Source organism: Puccinia triticina, chromosome 12A (assembly GCF_026914185.1).
Source record: "Puccinia triticina chromosome 12A, complete sequence".
NCBI lineage: Eukaryota > Fungi > Basidiomycota > Pucciniomycetes > Pucciniales > Pucciniaceae > Puccinia > Puccinia triticina.
Window position 1 is genome coordinate 194,744 of NC_070569.1, and position 15,356 is coordinate 210,099.

Genomic DNA, 15,356 nt, shown 5'->3' on the forward strand with positions numbered 1-15,356 from the left:
TCTCCTACACTCCCATCCAACGCGCGCAGAAGAGAAACAGAAGGAAATAGCACACTCATAAAAGAAAAAGAAAAAGGAAAACAAGACAACAAAAGAAACAAAGAAAAGAAAAGAAAGAAAGGAGAGGTCGAAAACTGGGAAGAACAGGAACCATAAGAGAACCAAGAGGAGGACCAGGGAGGTGGAGAAAAACCAGGAGAGCCGGACAATTCTAGATCCGGAGACGCGTGCCGCCATTGAATCTTTTAGACTTGACTTAGTTGATCCTGAGAGGGGGTGATTTCTTGATTTTGCGCCTTTTCACGGCCTCCACCAACTTGATCACCACAGCGGGGTGGTTGAAAGTGAACATGACTCTGGTTCTGTCTCCGATGATGCTGATTGCTCCGATTCCGACAACACTAACGGCCATGGCTCAGACTCCGCCAACAACTCTGATGGTGAATGTGACAACTCTGACGATGGAGAATCCCTTCCTCCAAAACGCCTATCAAAAGACAAGGAGTGGTTTCTTCCGGATCTAGAAGATAAATTTGAAACATACATTGATCACGGGTGTACCCTTGATAAGCAAGGTTACCCAATCTACCCCAACGGACGCACTACGTTTCTACGATTACCAGGCGAACAGATCACTAACTTTGGGACCGTTGGCTTCTCCAAGACGTGCTCTGTCAACTATCGCCGGAATCGCACTTGGAAAGTCACACAATACTTCTGTCTTGGCGCTCTTGTCTGCGATAACCCATCGTGCAACTGGGCTGGACCCCCCCCCCCCCCCCCGACTGGAAAGGCAGGTAAAGAAAAGTTTAGTAACAAGTAAGTTGGTTTGCAACTCACTATTACAAATCATATGGGTTGCAAAGTTTTTTACAAACGTTTGCAAAATATAATTACAACCTATATCGACTGCAAAATAAAATTACAACCTACTGACCGTACTGCTTTATTCACAGGAAAATGAGATGCAGAGGCCTGGCAAACAAGTGCAAGGGCAGAGTCTCACATCAAAGGTGCCCAGACTCAGTTGCAATTCAATTCGACCACCACCTTCCAACCGGTTGGGGTATCCTCAGACACAAGGGCACTCACCCTCACCCGTGGCCCAAGGCTAAAAAGCCGGATCGTATGGCCAAGGAAGAGTTGAAGGCCGAAATAAAAAAACATCCAAAGGCAACAGCGCTTGCGCTGAAGGTTTGTTATTTTTGACTGCCTTCTTTCTCCCTCTTTGATTTATTGACATGTACATTCTTCTCCTGCAGATGGGGAAGGCTTCAGATCCGACCGCTGATATTGACAGTGTCGTAGCAATACACCCGGCTTACATAAACCGAGATCGCCTTGCGTATTACCGCCGCACCATCCTCGCGGATTTGGGCTTGGCCCCGGACAAACTTGGAGACGGTGTTGGGGACAAATTCCTCTTGACCATGTTTGGATGGGCTGCGTGAGTAATTTTGTTGATCTTTGTTTTAATTACTTATGTCTAATTTGGTTCACTACTTCTACAGGCGGGTAATGTGGATCATTTCATCTTCATTCATGCCGCAGAATGAGCATTTCACATTCCAAACCAAATGGATGTCGGACCGATTAATGGCTCGCGACAGTGATAATCAAGTGTACAGCGGAGGCCTTCTATTGGATGTAACTTACCGATACTTTGAGAATGGTTACTTGCTAACGACATCAATTTTTTGCGACGAGCTCCAACGATGGATTCCGATTCAACTCACTTGGATCCGCGGCTTGAGTGAAGAATACTACAAGATTCACTTTGCGACATTGTTTCGACAGTTTTTGGCAGCCTCAATCACACCTGCCAAACGTGACACTCTTGTCCAACAAGTCGTGGAATTCTCGACAGCTCAAGTAGAAGGATTTGTATCCGCTTACCTGGAGGTCTTTCGTCAAGGAACTCGCAAAGAGGTCGGGAGGATGTTGAAGGGGTGCCGCGAGCATTTCCATCAATCAGTTACACGGGTCAAGCGGAATCGGTCACTCATAACAGTCAATCAAGAGGTATGTCTTCTCATTCTGATTCATAGTTTGTAAAAATAAATTTGCATTGCATTATGAGATTTAAAATTACTTTTACAACTCTTGCAAAGTTATTTTACAACTCTTGCAAAAGAAAACTGTTCATTTTTACATCCCTTAAACATCCGAGCCAATAACTGATTCCTTTACATTTTCTTCCTTAGGAGCCCTTCAGAAAGGCTTGCATGGATCTCCTGGAACCAGCCACACCCGATGGCCAAACTCATGAACAGAAGGTCGACCATATTCGACGACGTTATCCAAAAGTTTGAAAATGGCTAGACTGGTGGACCGTTTCAGATATTGAGGCACTCTTGTTTCCCTCACGAGAACCACGACTTGAGGATACGCCTGATGGGCTGCCTGACACTACCAATGGCCAAGAGAGCTTGCATCGGACATATTATCGCCTGAGGTAAGCACAAATTAGTTTATTTTACAATCTTAGTATCATCCACTGACGAAGACTCACTTTGCCACCATCTATAGTGATGGAAGACAGTGTTTGATGCTCGGAATGATAGATCTTTACAAATTTGTCGACATGCTCGAGCGCGATTGGAAGGCGCTGATGGAAGGAGTTCAGATAAGCTATGGGGCAGGTGATAAAGGCCAAGACGTTGGTGTCACCATGGGCCTGGGAAAAAAGCGCAAGAGAGGAACCAAATATGTAAATGATGGACGACCACCAGACACTACAGAAGAACTCATTGGGAAGAAAACTGGGCGGCCGCCACAATTGAGGAACTTCAACAAGAATCTCTGGGCCGCCTATGTGTCATACCGCGCCAACACAACTAACCCCAAGAGATCAAACCGCTGCTGGCTCTCCGCAGGTTTGGAATCGATGTATGCCCTCTTCAGTCCGCTGTGGGCTCGTGGTATTAGTGGAAAGGGGAGCAATATTTTCACCCAGATTGCACACCACTTCTCTTGTCGAGTCACAGGCGAATTAAATGGAAGCAACACGATCAGATCGACGATTTCACGGGGCCAGAACAGCGTCTTTGAAGCCGTGCGCGATAAGTACCCGGGAGAGTTTATACCCGGAGCTTTTGCATCGTGCGATCGTTTCCTGGAGGTTTCGTTGGATCCCAAACTCCACAAACGGGCTGCCTACAAGGAGCTCTTCTCCGTGAAGGAACAATGCGAATTCACCTGTCAGCTCAATTGCGAGACGCCGCAATCACATCCTGATTGAGAACACCAAACATTGCACGTCCTGAAAGTCGAGCCGTACATGTTCCACGAAAACAACATCCCTTACTCAGATGTTGCAAAGTTGATCAATCTCTGGCAATCATCTGGTTTGATATCAGTCTCGGGGCTTGTCTGCAAGTTGTGCACTAACCCGGAGCCCTCTTCAAAACCGAAGCCAAAAAAGAGAGCAAAACTGTCAAAGGTCTCGTCCGAAATCGCCATTGTGGCTAATCACACAAATCTTGCTCACTACATCATTGACCAATCAAAGCTAGAGTTCAACAAAGATCATCCAGCACCTCTTCATCTGCATTTTCATATCGAATTCACCGGCAGCACCAGCGACGCTCACCGGCTCGAATTCATGGCAACAACCAATTGGCCATTCAAGTTGACTGTCGGAGGGCATATCTACACGCTAATATCTCGAGGCTACTGGAAAGATAACCATTATTGGTGTAAGGTATTGCGAAGTGCAAATATCTCCGCCGATAAGGGCAGTTTGACTGCTGTTTGGCTTCATAACGACGCCGCAAATGACGGTTTTGCGCAACAAATCAACCGGGTCCCAAGTTCGATTGCCGGAGCAGATCCATTCACCAGTTGGGTCTTCTATTCTCGCGTGTGGACCCCTTCGGAGGAAGAGTACGTCGAGAAGGCCATTGATAGGATCAAGCAAGATAATCCCGACGCTAGTGGCGACATCCCCTTCAAAGACTTGAAGTCAATTTTGAACGTCTCTCACAACTCAACTTCAATCGCTCATCAGGAGCCTCCGCAAGCAAAAAGTAAGGAAACAAGCAAAAAAATGGGAAAATCCTCATTGGCAACAACAAGAAACAAAAAGGCACAAATCAAAGAAGACTCTGAATCGGAAAGCGGTGAATCAGGAATTGCAGAAATCAACAAGGAAGCCGATGATATCCTTGAAGAGGATCAATCATTGCTTGTAGATCACTTAGCCGATCTAGACTTCTTGTTCCTGGAGGATGACCCCTCCGAAGCTCGGAAGCCAGAACCCTCCAAAGCGCGCGATCCAGACGAATCTTTCCTTCCGGATGATTCTATCCTGACAAATCAAACCGTGGATCAATCAGAAGGTCGCACCCAGCCACAAGCGGCTGCATCCCTTCCCAAAGGCGCGGAAGAAAAGCAAGATTTGTGTCAAATGGCTCCGTCAAAGGCGCCTCTTCGTTTGAAGTTGAAGTTCACGGCTCCGAAAGAACCAAACCCAAGCCCGCAAGGAACCAGGCGCTCTAGCAGGATCAGGAAAGTCGTGTAGGGTGTAGTTTTCATTTTTTTTCCAGCCTTTTACACTTGTTTCTGTGTTTTTTCCACTTGTTTCTGTGTTTTTTCCGCTCTTTTTTCCACTTCTTATGTCCCTGTGACTGCAAAATAAATACACGTGTTTTTATCTTTTTTTTGTGAATTTATACTTATGTGACTCCTCCAGAAATCAATGCCAGAGGTTTGCTTTGAGGGTTGCAAATTATGGTTTGCAAAATTTGAATTTTGAGGTCTGATTCACGGTTTTTGCAAGACATTATTTGCAGCTCATAAAGGTTTGTGGGTGAATGAGGTGCAAAATTGTAAGATTTGCGCCTGAAATGCCATTTGACATACCTTTTCTTTTACAAACCATAAGGTGCGTGAAGGATGGATTGCAAAATTAGATATTGGAAATCTAGGGTTGGATTTTGCAAAAGTAGTCTTGCAAACCTTCCAATTTGCAAGCTAATTTTTGGGGGCATGTGTTGTAAATTTACATATTAGGGCGACTTTATTGAATTTTACATTACATATGAATTACAAACCATATGTACTGTAAGATATGGTTTGTAAAATTATAGCAACCCTTTTTCAACTCCCTAAAGATAAGACCAGCATGAGTTGAGTATGAACATATGAACAACTCTCAACGTGTCAGCCGGGCTACCATTCTAGAATAGAGCCCCACCTGCAGCTCCGGTAGTGCAGCCAAGAGCACCGTAAATTGGGTGCAGAACAGACCGCAGCGCGGACCTCTGCACAGCTTAGATTAGTTTGAACAATTTTTATAACAAATAGCTTCCTAGAGAAGCTATACACCAAAAAGACCGCCGCGCGGTCCAGAATCTCATTGTACAACAAATCATAAACAGGTACATGTAACAAAAAAAGAACTATGTAGAGAAAGACCTTCTTAGACGACCCACGTGATTCAAAGCATCCAGCCACTGTTAGCATGGAGACAGGTTGCGCTGGGTAGCGGCTAAAATCAATCAGCCACGCGACACAGAGTACATACTACAGTACTTGATCGCGTAGAAGCTACCGCCGCCTGTAGGCGGCTAAACAATAAATCCACGCGAAACAGAGTACTTCCGTACCTGATCGTGTGGAGCCAACAGCCGCCTGGAAGATAGTAACAAGGAAACGAGTTTCCGATGGCCATAGCACCTCAGAGACGGTAACCTAAAGTCCCAAGGGTTCCGGTGTTCTCCGCATGTATACCGACATTTATCCATCCTCTACACGAGAGCGGAGGATGGATAGAGCGTCAGGTTGAGTAGGGAGTTTCCGTAGAACCAGCGAAGAGGCCCCGTTGCCTATGACCCGTCTCCAAGAGATACGGGTCCTACGAGTATCATGAGCAGTAAAAATGCTATGCTCTCCGATGAGATGTATTGGGAGGATAGCTAGTAGTTTACCAAGCCGAAGAGCTCGCCAGAACCGCATAAAAAGACGGGCTCTGGAGGACTCTTGCTCCCTAGAATCGTCAACTTCCATCCAAAACCGCCTGCTCCCTTGTCGCCGCATCATTTGTGTCAACGTCGCCAGCCTGCTGTTTTTTTAGATTGATTGCCTTGATTCATCATTTTTTTTGCTGGACTCCTGATTATCAGTAAGTCCAGATCATTTCTATTCATCTCCTCGGGAACATCTCCCTTTTCTATACATATTGGGAAATTGTCGAACTACCCCTGCTCGTCAGACCCCAGAAAACACAGGACATACTACCCCTGCTTGTCAGGCCCTGTAAGAACCGCTCCGGAGGGCACCATAACCATTCCGCTGCTCTTGCGGCCCCTCCGTTACATCCCATTAGGGATATAAATCTTTAAAAACCATCATCCTACCGCGTCTACAGACGCGCCCACTCGCTGCAGTCACTCGTGTAGCTAGAGGACTTTGTGTCTTGGCATCACCAAGCCTGACACAACTCATATCTGGCAGACTTCTAGAAAAAAATTACGGTCTGGCACTCTCTAGAGAGTGCAACACATTCCTCCTTGGTGTTTGACCTCACCTCCTGGATACTAGTCAGTCTCTGAACAGGTAATCTTGAGAGGCTTGTATCCTTCTCTCTCTTTCCTCTCTCCGGCGTACCGTGTGGTAGAAGAAGGGTGCACTCCTTCATGAGATGACTGGAGCAGACCCTCTTCTACGCAAGATAATCCCAAGTAGTCAAGGGATCTCTGAAAGTGGCGTAGGATAAGCACGTAATAGAGATATACAGAAAGGAATAACTCCACAGTGTAATAATAATAATAATAATCTGCCATGAAGTAAAGGAAAACACTGTAAAACACCGCATGAAGTAGCCATAAGAGAAAGATAGCCGCAAGAAAACCATAATCATAACCACACAAAAAAATGAGTATTAATCTGCAAAATTAATCCAAGTCTGTAGAAGATAGCATAATCCTCCCCCCATCCATAAGAAGGAACACCCCCCCCCCCTGTATATAGACAAATTTCCACTTCTCTGCTGTAGATAATAAATCAAGGAAAAAATCTGCCGGATGTCATAACCCCAATAAAAACAGAAATACCAAATAGAAATCCTTCTCCCATCCAACAATGGGCCACTACACTACGCTATGCTACGGGCCAATATCCGTTAGTGTATCCATGGTTATTTGGCAAGACAAATGGGGTATTGTTATCCCCAATTATAGCCCAATACACTAACAGTTAGTGTATCCAAAGTTTTTCATTGAGGATCTTGGGTATTGTTATCCAGAATACACTCAAAATACACTAACAGGTAGTGTATTTCTTTTGGATAACCAACATTTACCTGAAAGTTAGTGTATCAGGGTTAGGATAACAATCTTCTGCACTACAGTATCTGTTATTTCATGGTTTTTAGCCTCTAGTAGAAAATGATTCTCAAAACCTTATGTCCCAGATTTTTTTTTGTAACACAAAACCAACTTTACTACCAAAAATATCAACACACTGAAAGTAATTTTATCATTAATTGCAGAGATGAACTGACAGTCATTGTATTTGTTATCAGGAATAACAACAGATAACAATCATGAAACTAGGATTTGGTTATTGTTAACCTGGCATATTTCAGCTACACTACCAATACAATAACAGCCAAAAACAATAACATCAAAAAGATGTATTGTTATTGCAATAAAATCAAGGATAACAGTATTATTTGTGTAGTCCGATGGAAAAAACTAACACTACACTACACTAACAATACAGTTAGTGTATCAGCCCACCGTTGTCCCATCCCATGCACGCCACCTGCCTCTGCTCCCACACCGTCATCTGCACCTCCGCCACTTGCTGTAGACAGCCTCCAGACCTCCAATCATCCACTGTCCACACCCCTGTCTAGCCTCTGGCATTGGGGTCCCACTTGCCACCTCTGCACCAGCTAAATCCGCTGAGGTAGCCCGCTTCAGCTGCCATGGCTTCCCCCAATCACTGTGAAGCTCTAGATATTCCGCTCTGGACTGCCTGGACTGAGAAAGTCTGCTCTGCTTTGCATGCCGCAGCTCCGCCACCTTTGACTGCACGCTCTGCGCCTAGCATATGTGATCCACCGTTTGAAGGTCCCGCACTGCCTCAGCTGCCTCCAGAGCCCTTGTGCCCCGCAGCACTACACACTTGGAAACTCTGTTTGACACTTTGGCGCCCTGCACCAGACTCTACCACCACAACGGATCCTCTAGAACTGAGAAAGACCTTTCTCTGCTAGTCTCAGAGGTGTGGCTCCTCCTCCCGCGTCCACAATTGAGTAGAGATAGAAATCAGTCTACTGTTTAGATATCCCACGCCTCGCCAGTGCTAGTCCATTTCATACTTAGTATCTTGTCATTCAGGGTATGGTCACTTTAGAGACCTACCCTGACAGCTTTAGTGCAATTAGTATTGGAAATGGAGTTGGAGTAGTTTACAACAGTCTTGAGTCATGAAAAAAATAAGTCTTACACAAGATGTGTTTTTATATGTTTTGTGTGTGCAGTATGTAAAGCTGATATGAGATTGTTCAGAAAACTGATGGTAAATGTGGGCTATTCAAAGTTTCTTAGCCCTCCTCCTTAACCTTTATTCAAGAGCACAATTGTAAGGGGTGAAATCCTCTTCACTGGGAGCTGGGTGGAACTGGGCTCAAAAGAGGGCACAGGGACAAGTCTAGGGCCAACCAAGGGAGAGGAGCTTGTATTGCGCTGGCTCAGAGAGAATGATGGTCAGTTCTCTCTGAGATGAAAGAGAATAAACAGGAACAAGAGAGGGAGAGGCCTTACCTGGCTCAGAGAGAATGATGGTCAGTTCTCTACTGAGCCAGAGAAGAGGAGAGGTTGAGCTATGTACAAGTATGTGAAAGGCCAGGTGTCCATTGGTGACACCTTGTGAACCCCAGAGGAGGAGGGGGGTTTACAACAATGGATTAAGATCACTGAATTGACTTGTTAAGAGCGCAATGGGTTAGACAACAGCGGGTATTTATCGCTACAGTAACGCGTAACATAACAATGAATCAACAATTGTTGGCCGTTATTGTTATTGTTGCAGGTAAAGGCGGTGCAATATCAATATCTGACCAAGACATTTTTTTTGCAACGGGCTTTACGATATCTGAGCGTGGAGCAACAGATATTGGGCAAGATAACAAGCAATAAAACGCCAAATTAAGGCTAATTTGGCCTTTTATTGCTCAATAACACGTTATCCAGTGATAACGCATTATCCAGTGATAACCCATTACTTTACTGGTAATGGCCTCAAAAAAATAGGCTTGTTACGTTACGCTTGATGCCGCTGTTTGCGCGTTACTGCTAACAACAACTGTGAAACCGCTGCGCTGCGCTGACATCAGCGGCACTTTTAGCGCAGCGCAGCGGTCTACCGCTGATCCTCCAGCCCGATCAGCGTTAGCGCAGCGGTAAGAGCGCTGCGCTAACGCTGAATTCAGCGGTTTGCTGCGGACGCCTGCTTTTGATCAGCGTTAGCGCAGCGCCGCTGAAAGGCGCTAACGCTGAAAATCAGCGCAGCACAGCAGAATGACCGCTGACGGCCGCTGACTGCTTTTTCAGCCTCAGCGCGCTGATTTAGCTGCGCCCCACTAGGCGCTGAACATGGCAGCAGTGACAGTGGCGCTGCCAGCGCGTTACCTACATAGTTTCATTCACTCAATCAACCTCCCACCACCTGTTTGCCCCCCATTGGGCCTCATCTAGTCCTTATGACCATGTTGGGGCACCACAAAATTAGTGCGCTGATGCTGAAAAAGCGGTCAGCGGCCTTCAGCGGTCATTCAGCGGTCATTCCGCTGCGCTTCGCTGATTTTCAGCGGTTTTCCGCTGAAAACAGCGTCAGCGCAGCAGTTGACCAATGATTCAGCGGCGCTGAAATCTGCAGCTTTTTGCGGTGAAAATAATCAGCGGTTAGCGCAGCGCTTGTCCCGCTGATTTTCAGCGCAGCGCTCCGAAAAAACACTGCGCTGACCGCTTCGCAACAGCGCAGCGCAGTGGTTTCACCGTTGCTAACAATAACGGCGGGTAGTTACTTGACAAAAATCCCACATACATCGTAAAGTAAAGTAACTACCCATGGTTGGGTTAGAGAATTTCAAAATGGACCCGGGTACAAAGGGAGTTAATTATTAATCGCTATGCCGCGGCGGGGGTTCAAGCATTGATGGAGGACGGCAAATTAGGGGTTGAGGAACTTGATGCCAATGCTTTTGATCATCTCATTGGAGACAATCCTATCAAAGGTAGTGTTCTTGAACCGGGCGGGCAATTCGCGGGAGTCGAGCAGATGGACAATGATGCTTTACTTGCCGCTCCACCGTCCGGATTGTGAGATTACAGACCCAGACCCGCAGCAACCTCCTAGGAAGCTAGCGCGACTAGACCAGAACCACCCGCAGCAATCTATAAGAGAGCTCGCGCGGATAGACCCAACCCAAGCCCCAGCTGCACAAAGAGGTAAGCCCCTCTAGCAGTCCAGCCAAGCCATAACCCAAGCAATAGCTAACAAGCAATGCACGGTCTCCTGTAGACACGGCATCCGCAACGGCAACCGCAAAGGTATCAGGAAGATTAGCACAAGCCCCCGGGTACGTAGCCGAGCAGAGACAAGGTTGATAGTCAGATCATACTGACCAACCTTACACCTCACAGAACCCTTGCTCACCGTATTCGGAACAAGGCCCAAGACTCACTCCTAGCCAGGATTACGGCCAGCACCGAATCAGGTGAGCAGACACTGCATAGTAGCGATTGCTATCGTAGAACTAAAACCTAGCAAACTTTGTTTGCCAGACTCAGACCAATCCCAACCGTACAGACAGGATAAGACTAAGTTACTCAGATAACTAGTCCCTGCACCGGTGAGTCCAAGAATCAGAATCAGCGGTGCGAGCACCGAGTCAAAGACAGCTCTGACGAATGTGCTGCTCGTCGCATTAGACTCGCCCCACCCATTCTACACTAGCCAAGCTCGCACTCAAGTTCCCTAAAAGGTTTACCCAGATCCCAGCATCTTTGCGTGCTGCTTTCAGGTAAACCTTTTCTTCAGATTCAGCTTTTCTTTATTCATAGTCAGACACATTGTAAATACAGAAGAAGTTAAGACAAAGCAATCTATTTCAGTTGCTCTCATTCTTTCAGATTTACAGTCTCGAACACGCTCGATTCACTCTTCTCAGCAACTGAAAGCAGTATGTGATGGCCAACACTAGAACGCAAGGCTCCACAAGCTTGGACAAAACCCCGGCCCCAGCCAAGAGTGACGCTTACAGTCCGGACAAGGACCACGTCAACGTTCCTAAATTCAATGGTTCCAATTTTCCGCTGTGGGAGTGCAAGATCAAAATGCACCTGCGTCCTCGACACCTAGAAACATACCTCGATGAACCCTTGTCGAAAGAGCCTGACGACGACGAACGGCAAGGAGCCCTAAGAACTTGTAGCATATTGAGCGAGGCGATGTCGAACGCCATATTCACCAGCGTCATCAATGATGATAACAAGCAAGCTCCATGCAAAATCTGGACCGACATCAAGAACATCTACGCCTCCGACTCCTTACTATTGGTTTTCCAAGTATGGAATAAGTGGCTTGATCTCCAATTCAACAAGGATATGAATTCCTACATTACAGAGATGGAAGAAAGCCTCGCCGAATTCAGCTCACTCGGCCTCAAAGTCCCTGACGTGCTGGTAGGCTGCGGAATAGTCGGAAAAATCACTAAACGGCGGCCAATGCTGATGCAGGCGTTATTTGCCGACCTCAAAGCTCTCGCCAAACCGAAGGAGATCATCGCTAAACTCCGAGACATTGGACGCCACAAAACTTCGACCAAGATGAAGTTTGTAGAAGATTCTGATCAGACCTTAACAGCCCTGGCCACCGGCCCCAGTCATCGAACCAAGAAACCCACCAAATCCATTATTCGATGCAGCGGTGGCAAGCACAATCCTCGCGCAACTACCCACACTGAGGACACTTGCTGGACAATTCACCCAACCACTCGTCCACCAGAGAAGCCGCTCCTTGAGCGGGAAAGACCAGAAAAGCGCCACCGGACCTCCTATCACACCACAGCTGATGACGACGATGAGGAACAGGCCCACCATGCAATAGCTCGTCCGACATTCACTTACAATGCGACAACCCCGTCAGCTGAGGTGCTATTGACGATCCTGGACTCGGGGGCCAGCAACCATATGCTGAACTCCCTCGCCTACTTTGTGGACACAACTCCGGTTCACATCAACATCGCCACAGGAAGCGGCAAGTCAGACCTGACAGCGGTTGCTCGAGGCACGGCGAACTTGCGCCTTATCTTGGGTCAAGTGATAACACTACGAGACGCGTTATTCGTTCCGAAGCTCACGCGCAACTTAGTATCCATGATGCAGCTTCTCGACCGCAAGGCCGCCATCTACAAATCCAACGGCGCGTTTGAAGTCAGAATAGACAACGAGAAACCCTTCAAAGTGTTTGTCGGTAACGACTTGCTCGAGATCGTGGGTGTCAACCCTCCGCAAAACACAGTTGTTAATCTAAACACTACAGTCTCGCCGCAGCTCACAGATTTCCAAAAATGGCATAACCGACTGGGTCACGCGAGCTCCGGCAGGATAAAGCAAGTCATACCCGACAAGATCAGCCTCACCAAGACTCACTCCTGCACTGCATGTATGCAGGGGAAGTTAACTCGGCTTGCCTGTAGCGGCCACTTCAAGGCAGCCGACGATCCCCTCAGTGTAGTTCACGCGGATATTGTTGGGCCCATCTCACCTCCAACTAACGGAGGCGCCCGGTGTGGTAAGCCAATCCTGAATATGGCACCAAAATCAAAGTCTTTTCCCCTCAATATAACCCTCTCTGGAATACTCAAGCACCCACCTCCCTTAAGGATCAAGGCCAGGACAACTCATACCCATCAACAGGCCCCCCTTTCTCTCTTCACCCTTTTTCCCCACCTTCTGGATACCCACCTACACCAACTCAGTATTTCTCAGGCTCCCAGCTAGGCACAAGTGGGAGAAAGTCACCCATCAGACAGAGCCAGACTATTAGGAAAGACCCTGGACATTGACCATCTTTTCTTCCCTTCCCAAACCAGCATAACAACCCCAATTAGGATTAGCCACACATGTAATAACCATAGAGATCCCATCTTGGTTACCCCTTGTCCCCTTTGGTTTCAGCCCTTCCCTTTTCAGACTCTCATGTGATATGTAAACCCTTGTTGTGATGTTTCATTGTCTCTCCACATTTCAGCCTCTTCTCAGAACTTCCCATCTCCATAGTAGTTTCAGCCTCAGCCCCTTGATTGAGAATTTTCACTGTTTCATCTTTTCTTCCAACCACAACTCAGCCCCATAATATTTTGTATATAGTCTGCCCTCTTTGGCCCTACCTTTTTGTCCCCCATCAGATCCTGTCCCAGCAATCCAGATCACTGGTCACCATTCACTAGCCTAGCTTATGCCATTAAATCAGAGTGGACAAGCTTGATAAGTCTATGCCAAATATATCAGGTTGGACAGACTTTACATTACCTTTACCTTGCTATTAGATTAGTAGAAAGTAAACCCTTAGACATACCTCAAGAATCTCCATAGCCACACCTTTCCTTAAGAGTCCATACTCTTATATTCTTTTTCTTGTTCCCCTGAGAGGCAGCCCTTCAAGCACCAAATCCCTCTCAAGCTCTATTCTTCCCTCAGAGTAGTTCCACACCGGTACTTTCTAACGCTAGTAGACCAATGCACAGGCTACATCCACACAGCCATCCTCAAAGAGAAACGCCAAGCGACACAAACCATTCTCGACTTCTGAGTGTTCTTCGAACAGCAAACCGGCTTCAAATTGAAGAAATCAATTTGGGACGGGGGCGGAGGATTTGTCAATGGGACTCTAGGCGACTACCTCAAGGCCGAGGGCATCCAGCATAACGTCGCCCCAGCATACACCCCGCAAAATAACGGCGTGGCTGAGAGAGCGAATCGGAAGATCATCGACATGACGAGATGCCTCCTGATGCAGGCCAACATGGCCCCTGAATGGTTGGCGGAAGCCGTGCAAACGGCAACTGCAACAACTAATTGCTTACCCTCCCTTTCCTGCGACAAATCGTCGCCAATCGAGCTCATGTTCAACATAAGGCCAAACGTCACCTTCTTCCGGCCGTTCGGCTGCCGAGTCTGGATATTCAAAACCAAGCAGAAAAGAGAATCCAAATTTGCCTCAATCTCTTGGGAAGGGATTCTCCTGGGGTACGATAACAATTACTCCTTGTACAGAGTCTACCGGATGGAAGATCGATCGATTGTCAAGGTCAAACACCTTCACTTCGACGAAACCACTTTCCCCGAGTTTCCAGCGCTCAACAAGAGCTACACACCACTTGGCAACAACAAGCTACCCTCCTTCAAGCACGACGATCCCATGCCATTCAGCGAGGACGACTTGCCCAAAATCTCTCAGGACAACAAAAAAGAACTGAGTGAAGAAGAGAGCCAAATGGAAGACATAGTCAGGCAGCTTCGCGCTAGCCAATCCCCGGCTCAAAGCACGCCGACTATCGAGCAGGACCCAATCCCACCGACAGCAAGCCGCTACACCTGGACCACTGCCCCTCCATCCAAGGAAATCACCAGCGCGATCGACCCCAGCAATATTGTCTCAGGAAAGAGAGTCCGGCAAGCCTTCCTGATTGAAATCGAAATTGACCCGAAAACCCACAACCAAGCGATGAAAGGCAAGGACCGAGACAACTGGATTCAGGCTGAACTGAAGGAGATAGCAAACATGCTGAAGCATGAAGTCTGGACGGTCCGCCAACAGAAGGACGCAGATGAGCCCATTCCGGCCACGTGGGCTTACCGACGCAAGCTGGGGGCCGGCAATGAAGTTATTGAATTCAAGGCTTGCATATGCGCCCAGGGATTTCGTCAAGTCTACGGGCGAAACTTCAACGCAATCTACGCCCCAACAGGCAAAGCGGCCTCGTTGCGTCTTCTGATCTCCTTCGCGGTGAACAACGGCATGCTTATACACCAACTGGACGTTCGAAGTGCTTTCTTGACATGTCCACTTGAAGAGACAGTCACTCTTCTGCCACCGCAGGGCTACGACTGCCCACCAAACTCAGTCCTCGACTTGAAGAAGGCCATATATGGCTTAAGGCAAGCGCCTCTTGCTTGGTACAAACGCCTTACAACATACCTGAAGACTCTCGGCTTTCACATCTTGCTCTCTGACCCCTGTGTGTTTTGGAGACGCGAGGAGAAGGGTAAGCCGTCAACCTGGCTCTTCGCCCATGTAGATGACATCGTCATTATCAGCCGCGACCCACTAGTATTCAA

At 47.4% G+C, this 15,356-nt stretch overlaps 2 protein-coding genes across 2 annotated transcripts; both read left to right on the forward strand.

Moving 5' to 3' along the window:
- Positions 1-4,048: 4,048 nt before the first annotated feature.
- PtA15_12A21 (uncharacterized protein) lies at positions 4,049-4,522 on the forward strand (the record flags this gene model as incomplete). The annotated part of the gene is made up of 1 exon (XM_053161807.1): positions 4,049-4,522. One exon carries the CDS (start codon positions 4,049-4,051, stop codon positions 4,520-4,522), a length of 474 nt encoding a protein of 157 aa, XP_053025591.1.
- Positions 4,523-10,167: 5,645 nt separating this feature from the next.
- Positions 10,168-10,968, forward strand: PtA15_12A22 (uncharacterized protein; the record flags this gene model as incomplete). Its single annotated transcript, XM_053161818.1, has 2 exons — positions 10,168-10,322; positions 10,944-10,968. 2 exons carry the CDS (start codon positions 10,168-10,170, stop codon positions 10,966-10,968), a joined length of 180 nt encoding a protein of 59 aa, XP_053025592.1.
- Between the last annotated feature and the right edge of the window lie 4,388 nt (positions 10,969-15,356).